This window comes from Halyomorpha halys, unplaced genomic scaffold (genome assembly GCF_000696795.3).
Source record: "Halyomorpha halys isolate HHAL.00 unplaced genomic scaffold, Hhal_1.1 Scaffold487.1, whole genome shotgun sequence".
Taxonomy (NCBI): Eukaryota; Metazoa; Arthropoda; class Insecta; order Hemiptera; family Pentatomidae; genus Halyomorpha; species Halyomorpha halys.
Window position 1 is genome coordinate 290,398 of NW_027111707.1, and position 15,178 is coordinate 305,575.

General features: G+C 31.1%; 1 protein-coding gene across 1 annotated transcript in view; it reads right to left on the reverse strand.

Annotated features, from left to right (window-relative positions):
• Positions 1 to 15,178, reverse strand: part of LOC106683479 (uncharacterized) — a 109,057-nt gene that overhangs the window by 3,437 nt on the left and 90,442 nt on the right. The window contains exon 2 of the mRNA XM_014424980.2: positions 1,655 to 1,822. Within this exon, the coding sequence (XP_014280466.1) occupies positions 1,655 to 1,822 (168 nt within the window). The remainder of the gene's footprint in view (positions 1 to 1,654; positions 1,823 to 15,178) is intronic.

A 15,178-nucleotide genomic window follows, 5' to 3' on the forward strand; every position in this document is an offset into this window, starting at 1 on the left:
ATTTGAAGTACAGAGTGTGGCAGAGAAACCTCCCACATTTTGTAGGAGTGTGGTAGAGGGTAAGTATGCCTCAAAAGAGTACAGAGGGGCTGTTAGGTTATGGGAGACCTGTTTTAAGTAGGCAGCATGGAGTTTGAATATTTGACTGACTCGCAATGAACGACCCCAAATCGCAAAAAGATCTTGTTAAAGGTTGAGAGTCTTGTATCGAGGTATTTTAGGGCCAAATAGAGAATACTTTGTACGATGTGATCCAATTTTCCAGAACTGCTGCGTGTTTCGGAGCCAAACGCCTTGGTGATTGTTCGATACACTTGGAGCACTTCTCCTTCGCCTTCATGCTGAGTTACTCTTCTCACGGAGATTGGCAACTTATAACAAGATCGTTTTGCGATTTGAGGTACGTTCATTACAAGTCAGTCAAAAATTCGAACAGTAAGCTCGCCGAGTTGTATTAACAGACCAGCTTATTTAATAAAAACGCCAAGACAAACCCACGTTGCACGCCCGTGTACCGCATGCTACTTAAAAGTGGAGGACTTCCATTACCTAGTCAGCCCTCTCCCACTCCTCTCAGCACAAGAGGCCAAGAGGACAAAAAAAGGCAGTAGACAAAGAGTGGTGGGGTGAAAAATGTTTCAGATAGTAAAAGAGCTGGGAAGAAAAAAAGGCAGTTATCTCACCCCAATTTTTGATTACTTTAATGAAAACAATGTATAATTACTAGTCACAATTCATGAGTCTGCCATGTGCGACTTGTGGTTCTAGATATATATTTTTTCAAAAATCCAACTTTTTATACGAACAACTATAAATTAACATTTTGTGAGTTTATTTTGTCAAACTTCATAAAAACTACTACTCCAACAAATATAAACATAACTAACTGATTTATTTATTATTTATTAATTACTAGCTTTAATTTGAGCGCTGGCAAACATCTGTACATCCAATGGCTTCTGAAATAAAGTTTTTCATAAATCAAACTTATTGTCCGAACAACTATAAATCAATTTATTTTAGCAAATATCATGAAACTACTATTCCTACGATGGTAAAGGCCATAAACGTATTTATAGTCCATTAAACTTACTTTAATTTGAGTGCTAATAGACATCTGTACGTCTCGTAGTTCCTGAGATATAGATTTCTCAAAATAAATTAGCTAAGTACTAATCTTTCAGAAGATTTTTAAGAAATTATGCTTTTTAAAAAGTCATATCTCGAGAACTATTGGACGTAAATAGCTCTTTTAAGGTTAATATTTCAGTAAATTTACTCTTCTTTAAATAATGTTCTCTTAGATTTTCTAGTGTCGTTGATAGTTTTTAAGATATAGAGTTCCGAATGAAAAATTAATGTTTTTTTAACATTTTGAAACAGCCACCATTTTTTATTCCTCCAACCTATACTTGGCAGACTCATCAATTTTGACTATTAATTATAGATAGTTTTCATTAAAGTAATCAAAAATCTGAGACATTTTTCACCCCACCACTCTTTGTCTGCCGCACCCTGTATAAGAACATCTTACTTCGAAGAATTGTTTTTGTTGAAATGTTCTTTATTTACTTCTCGATTATTGGAATCTACATACTATTTTAAAATTCATTTGGTAGCAAAATTTGTTATCTTTGTAGTATGGTTTGCTTACCTTCATACTGTGTCAAGCACCCCTTGGAACCTTCAGGGCATACTTTTCTTTCTGGTGTTTTAGTACCGCAAATCGGTAGTTCTGCGTTCGGGAACTGCTTTTCAAGTTCGGGCGAGCGTTCTTCGTCAGGACGGCATACATAACATTCTTGCATTCCGTATATAGCACCTGGAATAAAATGTACAGTGTTAGTATTAAATATTATTCAACTGACAGAATTTTAAGGGATGTTATGACTGAAAGAATATAAAATAGGTTGTGTTGATGAGTGATGAGCTGAAAAAATATTTTGATTTTTCCATATATAGCTTTAAATTTCAAAGACTTGTGTGATGAATATGGACTCATTGTTGTTTAGTGATGAATATTTTATAGCGTGTTCACTATGATGACAATTGACTTTCCTTTAAATACAAATCAAACACAAAAACTAATCTGCCAGAAGTTATAAATGTTATTTTTGCTTCTAGTTGCATTTACATCTTCAATTATTCTGATTTTTTTTTTTTATGAAAATGAAACATTTCTCATAGCTAGCTTCTTCCTTCCTTCTACTCCTTTATGTTTTCGCTTATTTTCCTCTTATTTCTATAAAAAATTATGATGGATTGAAATTTCTTGAACGTCCTTCATTTCAGAAGCATCACCGTACCTATCATGTTATAAGTACTTAATGACAATAGTTATAATATTCCTCTGCCACTCCTTTGCTTATTTCTTCTAGTTAGTCAGAAATTAATTTTTTAAATATACGTAAATTAATGTTTATTTATGATTTTGTGGAGTTGGAAAAAAAAGTCTATTACCAGGTCTTCAATTAGAAAAAATATTTCCTTCTCTTTTCATAGCAAGGCAAAATGCTTGCATCTCAATTTCAATTAGCTACTTTATTTTTTATATTTTTGCTCGGAAACAAAATATATTGTGATGGCCAATATAAGCATGTTGTTGATAATATCAGATCGAAAAATAGTTTTTATGATTTGACTAGATCATGAGATTTCACAAAAGATGTATATGAGTCGTGACGAACTTGGGTTTTCTATCCTCCAATTGTTTGCTTTTGGTTTACTAAAATATCACTAATCATCAAGACGATTAATTTCTTATTTATTTTTGCTTATTTGTTTTATTATTTTTATGTTTAAAAAAAATATATATCTTTTTTTGTCTGTTCAATGTTATATTTCTGACGGTAAAAACCTTTTGATTTTAAATTAATTATTTTTTATCATAATGTTTTCTGTCCTCCAATATAATAAGTTATAATAGATCGTTATATGAAATATTACTCACGTTTATGTTATCTAGTATTTAGTGATTTGTTCATAAATTTATTTCGTTATGAATTTTGTGCTACATTTATTCCTAAATCAGATGCTTATGATTTCCGTATAAATATAGCAAAAATGAATTCTTGCAATTAGAATAGTATAATTTTTAATTTCAATAGTATAAATGGAGTATAGTATAATTATCATTCCTTTGGTTTTAATTGTAGCCGGATACGGCACATATTCCGATTTATCATTTTTAAATATTGCAGATCAGAACAGAGTTAGTACTCGTTAGAATTTTTATAAATTATACTGGTCAAAAAATAAAAACAAAAAATTGTTTTCTGTCTACATTTTAACTATTAAGTTTTGATTATCCATATCGGAAAATAACAAAATTATTTATTTATTCCTTGTGGGAACTTAAATGATATTTCGGGATATAAGCGAAATTTTCACTTTTTTCAATGCTAATCAATTCGCAATGGTATATCATTTTTTTAAATATCGTTGTTCTGAGAATCCCCCTTCCCCTGAACGTCTTCAATTTGATTATATTCATGGCACTGCAAGCTAAGGTGCTTCCCTCAGTTGGCCGAATAGAGAAGCAGACGAAAAAACAGGCGGCCATTGTTTTTGAATCAAAACAAGAGAATAACTATTTTTTAAGCCCAGAGGTGAGGCCATTTCCAAACTAGTAACCATTTCTACTTAATTAATCCATTATTATTATAACCTTTTGGCTTCCAACCCCATATAAACCATGCACATATCAATTGCTTTAAATACAATTTTATTCATTTATTCATACAGTCTACTCAATTAATTTGCTGAACCAGTTTTAGAAAGATAGATCTTCTGCATACTCTGGTTTCACCCCAGACTGCAGTGATTGAATAATTGCCAAAAATATTTGTTCTATGAAAACAGTCCTGTGGTTAATTCAATTAACTTTCATTTTAGATCATCAGAGTTGAAGCTCAATTGCTCTTCAAAACTAAAACTAAAAATATAAAAATTTGAAGTTATAAGCATTAAATTAAAATAAAAAGAATAAATATCAAATTTACAAAGAATTTATTTCATACTAGCAGACCCGGCAATGCTTTGTAATTGCAATTTATGGATAGGTAAATTAATTCAATAATGGAAGAAAATAGTAGACCGTATGTAGTAGATTGTAGGAAGGTATTCCGAGTGGTGTTCAAAGTAGTAGCTATCAAAATAGTAAAAGAAAACTATTTATTGTTAACCAAGGTTTCGCCCCACTTTGCAGTGCTTCATCAAAGCTAAATAAAAACAAGATACAAACATAAGAATTGACAGAACATAAAAATAATAAAAAAACATTTAAAAAAAAAACAATTCTTTGTTTATAAAATATATAAAAGAAATAATAATAATAGTTTAAGGAAGTATACCTATAGGTGAACTAAAAATTAGTTACTAATAAATACAACAAGGTGTGATAAAATTCTAAATACAGATCTAGACTAATAAATTGTAGAAAAATACTCGTTGGAACTAGTTATAAATATGGTAAAGAGGTAGGTCTAAAAGGTAAAACAGATAGGTGAGGTATAGTAATACGTAAAAGGGAACTATTAAGAAAAACAATAAAAATAACAAATAAACATAGATGGGAGTACCTGTCAGATTGAAACAAAGATGACAACTGAAGAGGTTGGGAAACGGAAAGTCAGGTAAAAAATTTCCTCCACTTCTTGACTTACCCCTACTCTATATAATATATAGATAGGTAAACTGACAGGAACATCTAATCTCTTGTCTAATATTACAATAGGCAAATGTATGAGGTAAATAAATATGTTATTTAATGTAAGATATTTATCTCATATATTTGCCTATTGTAATATTAGACAAGAGATTAGATATTTCTGTCAGTTTACCTATCTATATATTATAAAAAATCTTACCTTTTTAATGGCTAGGGAAGAAGTGGGGAGATTTAAAATTAAAAAAAAATAAAATAAAATTTTTGTGGTTTGAGGCAGAATCGTCAATTTTCGAAGAGTTGTACTGTAGTATATACTGGTTGTGCAGGATTCATTTTGGTTTTAAATTGTAGTGAATTTTACCTATTTATAATACTGGAGGATATTTTGTTAAGCGCGTAGATTTGGAATTATTTAGTGACAAAAGAGACAAATGACACAGATTTATCGTAAATTAAGAAATATCGTCCTAGTTTCTATGAAAGCAAACTTCAATTTTCCGGTAAAACCATTTTTTATTTTATTAGTTACGTGGAAATAATTAAAATTTGACATCTAGAATCCAGACGCATAATTGTTGTTGAACTTTTTTTTAATAATCTAAAAATTATACGTTTTAAAAAAAATAATTAATCAATTATCCAAAATTTAAAGTTATTTGTGAAGCGAAAATAACTTGGAAGGGCGCCGCCTCCGGAAAGTATGAACCAAGTCCCGATGGTTCCCGGAACTTCCAGGAGAACTTTCTAAATAGATTAGGCCTGGAAGGGATCCGCGAAGGCTCATTAAATTGAACAGCTCCTTGGGTGAAGAAGTAGCTAATTAATTTTAAAAAACCAACACTGGTTGTCTTCAATGTGCATTAAAAAAAATTAATATAAAAAAATAATAGGTGAATGTTAATCTTAGAAATGTTACAATTATATAGTTTTCGTTTTGTATTTAGAGCTGTAAATAAATAACTAATCAATTTAGTTTTTGCCAATGTAGGCATCGTTTTGACAGAAAACTGTATTAATTCAAGCGTAACCAAATAAACCTAATGCTAATGGTCGTGTAGGACTGGTAAAAGAAAAAAAATCACAGAAATGAATTGTCCTGACTTCATACGCCGATGAAACTTACACAAAAGTTGCTCCACTTTTATGGGAAAATAGTCTCATCAAAAAGGTCAATAACTATTATTTTTTCTGGTTCATCAAAAATGTGCAAAAAAAGGAATTTTTCCCGTATTAAATTTAGAGTGGCCGTAGAAATTTAGAAAAAAAATATTTCAAGAAACAAACCAAAAAACTATAATTTGTACACTAACTTTCATTGGTATTCACTTGGCCGAGAGATTGTTTTTTCAGTAACCAATAAAAACTCACTTATACCTGATCCCGAAATAATGTTTGTATTAGGTCTACACAGTTCAATTTGGGTTTTTTTCCCCACACTGTTCGCGGCTACATCTCTTTTCTTAGCCAATAATACATATATATTTTTAGTTTAAGAAAAAGTTAACCTTAATTGTGACAATTTTCCATAAAATACCGTGTACTTGCTCAACACTCAGTGCAATTTTCCAAATTTTGTGCCTTAGTTTTTGAAAATATTCTTTATATTTTTGTTATATCTGAAGTTGTGTACTTGATTCTAGAATAGCACTTACACATTATTTTCTGCCTATTATAGGACACGATTTGACTTCACCCAATCCTCATCTGTTTATCGTACTGTGACCCCCCGGTTAATTTCACTAGTTGGAAAAGACTTCTTAATAGAGGACTGGAACCCCTAGTGCCCGCCCCCTACGCACGCCTCCTTGGCGCCTCTGGTAGTCCCTTTTTGCAGGAACGCATTGCGGAATCGATTTGCTCTTAATGTTTATTGGAAGGAACCACATCCATTCCTCCTACAAATGTCTGAAAAGGATTCGTTTTCAGTTCAACTTTTTCATGTATCATGTGAAACTTTTGGAACATATTTAAATTTGGATAGTTGTATTATTTTACGGCACAATTAAACGTTGAGATGGATATCCGCAATAAACATCTTATGAAAATAGGAAATAAATAAATAATATAAATTATAAAAATAAATGAAAATTTAATATAATGTATCTTAACAGTAATACTTGACTATAGCATTACCTAGTTTGACAAGGACATCACTGCATCTATATTATTACTATAATTCACCAAGCCTAATTAGATACATATTTTTTTTTTAAATATCTTTATTGAAATTTACAGCTGTATATCACATAATACATTCAGTAAATTTGATCTTAGTTAAAATGGAGTGTTACAGGCGTATAGAGCAACTTCCCATTCGTAGCACTCTAATGACATTTTACATTAGCTGGTCTCGTGGCCATCTTCTTTTCAGGTGCCTCGGAGGATTGTCAGGAATGGAAGAGGATGCAAGGTTAGAAACTAGGGGTTTGAGTGGTTAGGGAGTTTATAATGGATGAAGTGATATCTGGTTTGGGCTAAATCGGTTACATAGGGAACATTAAGGTCTTTATGTATGATTTTATTTGTGACAAAGTAAGGAGCATTGAGGATTTTGTATTGTAAGGATTGGATACGAGAGGAATTCGAAGGTTTCGTGGAGCCCCAAAGCTCAATTCCGTACGTCCGGATTACATACATATATAAAACAAAAAATAAATTCGGCCTCATGATGCGTCTAGCCATTTTGCTTTCAGCGTTGCAAGAAGTTCTTAGCACCTCAAGGTAACTTACCAATTGACGGAAAATATTTGAAAAACGAAAAAAGAAAGTTAAATTTTATATTTAAATAATAAGTACACTTTAAGTTCATAAAATTTTCCATAAATCTATTATTAAAAACTGCTTGTTATCACTGATATTATTTTATTTCTTTATTAACCTTCTAGGATTGGTGTTTTATCAGTGGGCGGATTCTCCACATGTCCGTGACATGCCATTGTAATATACCTCACATCACATTTACCTGTATAAAGTTTTATTACAGTTGTAAATATTAATAAATACATTTAAAAAAATACATACCTTCTAGGAGAGTATTTTTAAAGTTTCAAAAATCCATAAGAAGTTTGATTTAAATTCAAAAAATCATTAGTTTTATTTTACTTTTTTAAATTTATTTAATGAAATTTCCAACTTTTATTGACAAAAAAATTAAAACTAGTAAATGTCATATAAATGATAGTACAAATCCATGATAGTCTTGTAGAGAATCGACGCATTGCTCCCCCAACTCCCATAACATTTTTAGATTAGAAGATCTCGAGGCCATCTTCTTTTCAGATGCCTAAATAAATAATTAGCATGAGTAAGCAAAGTTAAAAACAAGTGGGTTTGTGTGATTATTTTTTCATGGAAGGATTGACATCTGGTTCTGGCCAAATCGGCAACATATAGAACACTGAGGTGATACTATACTATCATACTATAGGGGTATTCATGATCGTTAGTTTAACATGTTAAATGGAGAAATATTTCCTTCTTTTACCAATTTAAAACGATGTAACATAGCTGAGAGTCTGTTATTAGGTCTGTTAAATGGAGAATGACGTGACGAAATAGACCAGCTGAGCTTGTCACCGTTTTATTTGTTGTCGTGTTAGGTTACTTACTCGTGTTTTGTTTTTTTCCTTTGTCTTGTATTTTGGACTTTTTAAAAAATAGAATCAGCAGACTTTTACACTTCTACTTTTCACTTATTTTAGGCATGTTGTAATAAATTACTGTAATCAAAACACACAAGTAAACAATAACATGAAGTTTTGGAAGGAAAGGTTACTCTAAACAAGTTGCTCAGGAAATCCGCTAGAAGCTCTTATGCATTTACCATTTAACATGACTTTAAATAGGGCTGTTCACAATCCTGCACTTATAACATTTAACATGGTATAACATTTTACATTTAACACAACATCATGAATACCCCTTATAAAGTGGTGAGTTTGATTTCATTTGTGACAAAGTAAGGAACGTTGAGGATTTTATGAAGGGCTGAGGATTGTGAGGATTGGATACGAGAGGGATTCGTTGGTTTAGAGGAGCCCTAAAGCTTAACCCCCCAAGTTCTAATAGGCCTCATTATAGTCGTGTAAATGAGTCTTTTGTAATTAATTCGAAGTTTGGACCGTTTGTCTAACTTTTTTTTTTTTCTTTAAAAGACAAAATAATGACCTTTAGATAATTAATACAGGCCCACTGCTTTACACTAATAAAAAAGAAGATTAAATAAAGATTTTTCAATTTTTACATTTTTCATTCATTTGGAATTGTCATATGAGCGTTTTCCGGTATTAGTTTCTATCTACAACAATGTAATGTAATTTCACGAATATTACTATAATGATATAATTATATTATAATAAACTATATCAATAGTGTTCACGAAGAGTTACTACGAAGCTATTATTATGACATATATGTGAAGTTGGATTTACTATCTCAAAACTGCGTTTGAAGATGGTGTCTTCTCTTACTTCGACCGCCAGCGGAGGGGAAGTGTCATATGGCTGCTAAAAAAAACACAATTGGCGCAAAAAAAACAGGAAGTTAGGGGAGCAGAAAACTCTGATAGGTAAAACGGTTTTTATTTTTTCCAAGGCAATAAAATAAAACTTAAAATACAAAATGACGGTTTACTATTTTTGTCGTAGTTTCTCCAGGTTCAGACTCTTACCGACTTTCTTGTACCACAAGATTCTTGGAGGGTTATGCTCGAGAATAGGGGAAACGAGTTCTATAAAATTTTATCTCTATTTGCCCGGAGACCGCAGCTATAAACATCAGAACTGCATGGCCGTAAATAATGATGAGTTAGAAAATATTGATTTAGTTATTTTTATACTTATTGGGAGTTTCTTGGTGCTATGGTTTTTTTATCTGATCCTCGCCCACCTCCTGTCTGCATTATTTGAGGTACTTAGCAACTCAGCCAAACTTCATTTTTTTGGTGACATTGATAAAGAATCTTTGATATTATTATGGATAAGAAGAGTTTCAGCTTTTAGGAAATTTATGAATTTTTCGAAGCTTGGTTTCCTATTAGACCTTGCAACAATTTTTGTGTTTTTTCTAAACGATTGCATCTATTGTTTATATCTGTACTTAATAATTATTAAACTTTTATGAAGGGTTTTTTAAAATTCATTTATTGGAATTTTGTGCTGTATTTACACAAAAGTTAGATTACAATGGTATGATACAGACATGTAGAGAAACTACCCATTGGTAGCACTCTAATAATATTTATACATTAGGAGGTCTCGAGGCCATGTTCTTTTCAGGTGCATCTGAGTATTGTCAGGAATGGAAGGGCAAGCAAGGCTAGAAACTAGTGATTTTGGGTGGCAAGGGAAGTTCATAATGTAAGGATAGATTTTGTGAAGGGTTCATCATATAAAAAAACAACAAAAAATCCGACAAGTCTACAAAATCTTCAGATATGCTGGAGTAGAATAAGGTATACATAGCTCCTGGCCTGCAGTTGGTTTGAAATATTATGAATTTTAACTTTGGATGAATAGTGCTGTAAAGATCGGTAGGAAATTTTGTTAAGTAAATATAATTAGAAAAGTATCATCGATTTTTTTGAATAATGTCCATTGTCAATGGTTCCATTAAGAACATGGAAAATGTTCGTTGTAGTCCTTAAATATTTAGTTAGTTTAAATCGATTAAACAAACTCTTTTATTCTGATGAAGAATCGAATATCGGTCATTCATGTCCAAATGTTCTAGTCCAAGAGCCCTAGAGGAGAAAAAAGTCAGTTATTTCACCCCATTTTAAGAAAACTATGTGTAATTACTAGTCGAAATTAACGAGTGTGTCAAGTATAGGTAGGGGGGGATAAAAAATGGCGGTTGTTTCAAAACATTAATTAACATAAAGCTATAGCTCTATTATGGCTCATATTTTAGAGGTATTTAGGTTCAATAGTTACCGAGATAAACTTTTTAAAAAGAAACATTTCATAACGAAAAATCAGTAGTTAGTGAATTTAAATTGAGAAAACGATATCTCAGGCATCATAGAATGTAAACAATTGGTACACCATTAAAGCTAGTTTAATACACTATAAAGTAGTTTATGGTACTTATCTTCGTAGGACTAGTAGTTTTCATGATATTTGACAAAATAATTCAAAAAAGTTGATTTCTATTTGTTCGGACAAAATATTTAATTTAAGTAAAACTATATCTCATGGGTCCCATTAGACATACAGATGTCTGTCAGCACTCAAATTATAGCTAGTTTAATATACTATAAAGTAGTTTATGACATTTATCTTCGTGGGAGTGGTAGTTTTCATGATATATGGTAAAAAAGATTCACAAAATGTTGATTACTTATACAAATATCATAAACACTCCTACGAAGACTAACATTATAAACTACTTTACAGCACAATTAAGTAGCTTTACTATTAAGTGCTAATAGACGTCTAATGATTCCTGACTTATAAATTTTTCAAAATCACTAACTACTTTTTTAACTGTATAACTATTTTTGTAACTAACGATTTTTTAGTACATTTTTTATGAAATTCTGCTTTTTGGAAAGGTTTATCTCAGGTACTACTGTACATAAACAGCTCTATTAGGGCTCATATTTTAGCAAATTTACTCTTCTTTAATTAATGTTATATAAGATTTTTTAGTGTTGTAGGTAGTTTTAAAAATATGGAGCTCCGAATGAAAAATTATTTTTTTTAACTTATAAATTATAAAAATTATTTTTTAAAAAACGTCATTTTTCATCTTCCCCAACTATATTTGGCAGACTCATCAAGTTTTCATTTTCTTACTTCTCTTGGGCCCTTGGACTAAAAGTGTTTGGAGAAAAATAGACATAAATCGAAATCAGTGATTTTTCAATACTTCTCTTTAACGTTATAATACAGCCGCCATTTTTTATTATCCCTAAGTATAGTTGGCAGGCTCATTAATTTTGATTAGTAACTATATATCTTATGTTATAATGTTAGCAAAAAAATGGGGTGAAACAAAATGGGGGTCTTTTTTTCTATCGGAAACTTGAACTATTCCTTACCTGGTTTCTTATCAGAGGCGATCTGGATGAAACGGCTGTTTATAATTTAAAAAAAACATAAACAAATAAATAAGGCTAAAAAAATTGTCAAGGCTTTTTTTTAATTATTGGGCGTTTGTTTTAGTACATAATATTTAGATTTTATTTAGCTTATCAGATTTATACTTTCTTGTACATAACAGCCTTGTATATTTCAAATTTATCGCGGGTGAAATGACGCTGTAATAAAATTTTTAAAAAATATCAAATTTTAATTGGTATCGATAAAATTGTTAGAGTCATTCTGTGTTGAATATAAATCTATAAATATATTCATTTTATTTTCAGTACATAAATTAATGGTCATTAGAAACTTCAGATCATAAAAGCATACTCATCTTTGTACAGTGTTTAATTTGTTTTATTTTTTCATATTTTACTTAGACCGGTCGCTCATGTATAGATCCTAGCGGGTAATTTTCTCAAATTAAGACTTGAAGTGATGACTAGCCGTTATTCAAGGAACAGATCCATTTTAGCACGTAGCTGTTAAGAGGTACGACGTGTCCTTAGAAGGTCGCCCTGGATGTAATATGGGCGATGATCGTGGGACGCTGATCGCCTATCCTGTATCAATTAATCTAGTAACTACTTCCCTAGGGTCGTTTTTAGTAACATTATACGGACGATAAGTAACTATCTGTTCCGAGTACATCTAGATACATCGGATACTCTCCGTGGGACTAATCAGAGCTGCTATATTTAACAAGAATAAATATTGTTGCTACTAATTAATTAATCTCTAAATTTCTAATAAAATATTAGTCATTTTACTAAATTTCGATTGTTGATAAATGATTGACAAAAAAGTAATAAATAAAATACTTAAATGATAAATTGAAGATTCCCTGCAGACAGGCTAGTTATAAGTTTTTTATAGAAATGATTGACAATCTCGTTTAAAATATGTTTCATTAAAATTTACACCTGTATTTACATAAAAATACATTTAGTAAATGTGATGTTATATTACAATGGAACCGCCTAAACCAACTAGTTTCTTTCTAACCTTGCTTCCTCTTTCATTCCTGACAATCCTCCGAGACGCTTAAAAAGAAGATGGCCACGAGACCTGCTAATGTAAAAACGTCATTAGAGTGTTACCAATGGGTAGTTTCTCTATGCCTGTATCACTCCATTATAAACATACATCAATTTACTGAATGTATAATTGTGTTCAGTTATAAATTTCAATAAAGATATAAAAAAAGAATACAGACACGTAGAGAAACTACCCATTGGTAGCACTCTAATAACGTTTCTACTTTAGAAGGTCTCGAGGCCATCTTCTTTTCACGCGCCTCGGACGACTGACAGGAATGGAAGAGGAAGCAAGGTTAAAAACTAGTGAATTTGGGTGCTTATAATGGAAGGATTGATATCTGGTTCGGGCTAGATCGGTTACATATGGAACATTTAAGGTCATTATGGATGATTTTATTTGTGACAAAGTAAGGAGCATTGAAGATTTTAGGAAGGATTTTGGATTGCAAGGATAGGATACGAGAGGAATTCGAAGGTTTAGTGGAGCCCCAAAGCTCAGTTACGTACGTCCAGATTAGATGCATAATTAAAACAAAAAATACATTCGGCCTCATGATCCGTCCAAGCATTGAGCGTCCCGCTTTGCAAGACGTTCTTAGCACCTCAAGGTAACTTACGAATTGAGGAAAAATATTTTGAAAACAAAAAAAGAAAGTTAAATTTTATATTTAAGTAAATAATTAAGTACTCTTTAAGTTAATAAACATTTTCATCAAATCAAATTCTATTAGAAGAGAAAAGAGATGTAAATGCATGTATATATATTTTTTTTTTTTTCGTAATATTTTGTGAAAATGACACTCGCTTGCGGCATACGACTAGGACAACCTAGGGTTCGTGGCACCCACTTTGGGAACCGCTGGTCTGAACTATTATCTCTAAATTCCAAAGAGAAACCAGTCACTTTAAGATATTAATGGCTTGGCAAACTTTCTAAAAATAATAGGAACACTAGAGAATCATAAAATACCAACCGACCAGTTTGCTCATAATGCCGAAACATTGTCATGGACACTATAACTAGGAACAATACATCAAACAATATTTACGACGTATAATGTTCTTAAAGCACATTATTTGTAAAGAAAAAAACTGAAAATAACATCTTAAGCAGTAATATCTCTACTATGATCTTTTCAAAACTTCTTTGAAACTCAAGTTGTGTTCGGAGCCTATTTCTAAAAAATATAAGGGTAGTTTCGCATTAATTGCTATTGTAACTCAAAATACGAAAATAAAAACTCCGTTAGTATACATATTTCAGGGTCCCGTAAGTCCTGAAAAGTGAATATTAAAAATTGTAAATCTTTCGTTGTCCCCTATTTCTGATTCTGAACTACCCCTTATCCTAGTAATAATATCCATTAGGGGTATTCATGATCTCTAGTTTAACATGTCAAAGCGTGTTAAATGGAGAAACTCATGTTAAGTGGAAAAATATTTCCTTCTTTTACCATGTTAAAACGAAATAACATATAACATGGTCCAGAGTCTGTTACTAGGTCTGTTAAATGGAGAATGACGTCACACAACAGATCAGCTGAGCTCGTCATAATTTTGTTTGTTGTGTTAGGTTACTGGCTCATAGTTTGTGTTTTGATTTTGTTAGTATTGTTTTGTGTTTTTATAACTAATAAAGCAATTGATGCCAATAATAATAATGTAATTACAGTTGTCCATTAGCTCATCTTGATTCTCTTTCTCATAAGTTAGAAGATCAACAAGGCACTCAGAGGTCAAACTTTCACACAGCTTCCACTTTTCAATTAATTTAGGCATGTTGTAATAAATAAATTTAATCAAAACTTAGAAGTAAACAATTACATGAAGTTTTGGAAAGAAAGGTTTTAAAACAAGCTTCTCAGAAAATCCGCAAAGAGCTCATGCATTTAAATTTACCATTTAACATGACTTTAAATAGGGCGGCTCACAATCCTATACTTATAACATTTAACATGGTAAAACATTTTACATTTAACACAACATAATGAATACCCATATTACAACACAAACCTCAATGAAACTCCAACCGTATTCTGAGTCTTCTGAAATGATAATGATTGTTAAATGAGAAAATATAATATAAACGATTAATCATAATAGTTATTACTTTATTTTATTGACTTGGAATGAAATAAAATAAGTGATGTTTTTATGAAGTTCCTTAAATTATTATCCTTTAGTGTTTTTTTTTTTATTTAATTCATATAAGTAAATAATATGATCAGCGTGTAATTTTTTTATTTTTCATATAAGGTAAAAGTCACATGTAAATTACAGTTACACAATTTGAGTAGTATAATTAAATGAACAGTTATATAGTTTGGAAAATAGGAGTTGATCCGCCCTTTGACGGATTATCAGTATTTTATTGACAATTAATT